The sequence below is a fragment of the Hermetia illucens genome, chromosome 3 (assembly GCF_905115235.1).
Source record: "Hermetia illucens chromosome 3, iHerIll2.2.curated.20191125, whole genome shotgun sequence".
Lineage (NCBI taxonomy): Eukaryota > Metazoa > Arthropoda > Insecta > Diptera > Stratiomyidae > Hermetia > Hermetia illucens.
Window position 1 is genome coordinate 73475686 of NC_051851.1, and position 2725 is coordinate 73478410.

General features: G+C 39.3%; 1 protein-coding gene across 1 annotated transcript; it reads right to left on the bottom strand.

Annotated features, from left to right (window-relative positions):
• Positions 1–613: 613 nt before the first annotated feature.
• On the bottom strand, positions 614–2341 carry LOC119652393 (lysosomal acid phosphatase-like). The gene is made up of 6 exons (XM_038056500.1): positions 2076–2341; positions 1929–2024; positions 1614–1847; positions 1409–1561; positions 959–1351; positions 614–871 (listed from the first exon to the last, which is right to left on the bottom strand). Exons 1-6 carry the CDS (start codon positions 2217–2219, stop codon positions 728–730), a joined length of 1164 nt encoding a protein of 387 aa, XP_037912428.1. The 5' UTR covers positions 2220–2341; the 3' UTR covers positions 614–727.
• Between the last annotated feature and the right edge of the window lie 384 nt (positions 2342–2725).

The following is a 2725-nucleotide window of genomic DNA, read 5'->3' on the forward strand; positions in this document are numbered from 1 at the left end:
AAACTCAATAAATCCCCCTAGAAATTATCTTTCTGTATGCGGATGGGCCCTGGGATGTTAGTACCCTCAGATGAACACACTGCCAAAGTCTTTATTATAAATATAAATTATTACAAATTACGACTGCAAATGGAACGTGGTAATGTATGGTAGCGGGAACTACTTCTGCTACCGGCGCACTATTTGAAATTTTACGGTGGTAAAAATCATTGCGCATTTTCGACCATCTTCGGTACATGCGCGAGGAAAAATGGTGCGCATTATCTCCGGTTTTTTTGCAGTGGATTTGTTGTGCGGCCGCGCTTACGCGCACATGAATGCAAGCATATGGGATAGGGAAACACACACAAAAAAAGCAAATGGGCGCCGTCACACCAATACGTGAACCACAAACACCGCGGGCTAGTTAGCTACCTCGAATCTACCGTGCGAAAGGGCATTCTGTGCCCCCCAAACACTTGATTTGCTCCTTCTGTGTTTAGTCTTGTTGTTTTAGAGTTATCAGTCACTGTAAATGGACTCCTCGCCGCCACACATCCATAATCAAACCAAAAGAAAGCTACTACTACTGAAATCAATTTCAGAAAAAGAATCTCCTTCTATAACTGTTATATTGACGAATATTATTCTATTTGGTGAAAATTGGAATTGCGTTAATGTTTCATAACGAAGAGGATGCAAGTGGCTTTTCGTATAATCCATATTAATAGTAATATTTATCAACCCATCATAGCGAGCAGGCACTCTCATAATCATCTATAAGCCTCGGCTCGATGTTGCGCTTAAATCTCTTGTAAGGACATGGTGCCCGACATTTTGGAATCTTGATTTCAGTTGGATTCTGGTCATCGTAGGATCCATAGTATAACAACTATAAATTACACAACGTTAGACTCATGAACAGTGTGATCTTGGAGGTTTTTGTTACTACTACTCAGGGTATGGTATACCCACTTACCTTTACTTCATAATCACTTTTTATCTTTGAGTTGTCATGAAGCTCCAAATTAAGTGAGGCTCCATAGGGTGGCCTGGCATCGGCCTGATCTCGAATCCCAAGAAGATGAAGCATTCCATTAAGAGTTACGTCATGAGCTGAATACAGCACAATATTTTGTTCATCTAATCCTTCAATAAGGTTATCAAATCTGTTCGCCATATCCTCAAAAAGAGCCGAACTTCGAATTTTCATGTACTGCGAAGAGCCCAACGCATCATAAACAATGGACAAAATTGGTAAGAGGTATTGCTCAAAAACAGACTCAGTCCAGGCAGGTAATTCGAGATCGTTATCTTCATCAATAAATAGGGTATCCGCAATAAATAGTATATCAGTAGAGGAATCTATAACCTATGAAAATTAGAACTATTTCTAAAATTCTTCCTTAGGTTATTTTGGTTTACTTACGAGGCCCGTGTGGTTCTGCAAATAAGCTAAAAACTCTTGTCCCTTGCTTGATCTGAAATCTATGACTTTCTTGAATTTACGAGAATCTAAACTAGGTCCGGTTGCTATGATGCTTTCATATTTGGGGCACAATTTTCCTGGTATAGCTAATATCTGAAATGAAAGTGAATTTAGTCAAGTAAGCTAAAAAGCCGGTAAATGTTACCTCATCTTGATTTTGTGGTATGACGTTAATTAGATCAGAGGGCCAATCGACTCTAAGAAATCCATCTAAGAAACTTTCGGCGCTCTCAACACATCGTGGAACGGCACTGCTGAAAACCAGAATGTTATCAAAATCTACAGTGCACGCAGCATCTGAGTCACAATCAATAGAAAGAAGGGATGAATATCGAGTGGACTTTATCAATCCGGAGCCATACATTTCTTCAGACCCTCTCTAAAAAATGATGAATGAGACAAACTTTATGGGAGCCCAAGCTAGATGAAAACATTTCAAAGAATCAAGTAGAGTCCATACCTCTGATAAAGCTCCGTAACCACCTGGCCAAGGATAGTCGCGGTAGGGATCCAATGGATATGACATCGTAGGTGATCGATCTCCATGCCGAAAAAGCTAATAAATAAAACTGAAAATAGACACAGCAAAGTGCAAAAGAGCAAATACCATTGCAACAGCCTTCAAGGTAGATTCCCCTTTGCCACATCGCGGGCAGCCCGACGGGAATTTCGCACTGATATCATCCACCCGGCTCAGTATCAAAATACCAAATAATATCAAGTCTCGAACAGAAACAATAGTCGAAGCCATTTCAATTAAAAACTTTAGCTACCAGGTAGCCTTCAGAATAATCCACCGTTAATACAGGGTAGTAAGGAAGTCAACTAATTTTCTGGCGATTTGCTGAGAACCCACTCGCCACTCGTGGAACCACCACGAGACCGATGCAGTTCTGAAGAAAGTCTGGACCATTTATAGCAAAAAGTATTCTAAAGTTCGTCATAAATCGACTATCTAATAATCCTTGAATTGCATAAACGCATACATCCATGGAATTAGATATAATACCAGAATTGTGAAAAGATCAGAGAGTGTCTCTTATCTTAAAATTAGTTAGTTGTTTTCGATACAGAGGGTTTAGAGCGTACTCACCTTTGGTGCTGAAAATATGAACGATGAAAATTTCTTTTAAATAAATAAACCATGTTGCAAATTTTAAAATTTATGATTTTCCTTTTGTCTTTTTTCGTCATTTTTAATGAAAGTTGAGTTAATGCCCCCATGGCCTGATTCCAGTTATCATTTAACAAGGCCGG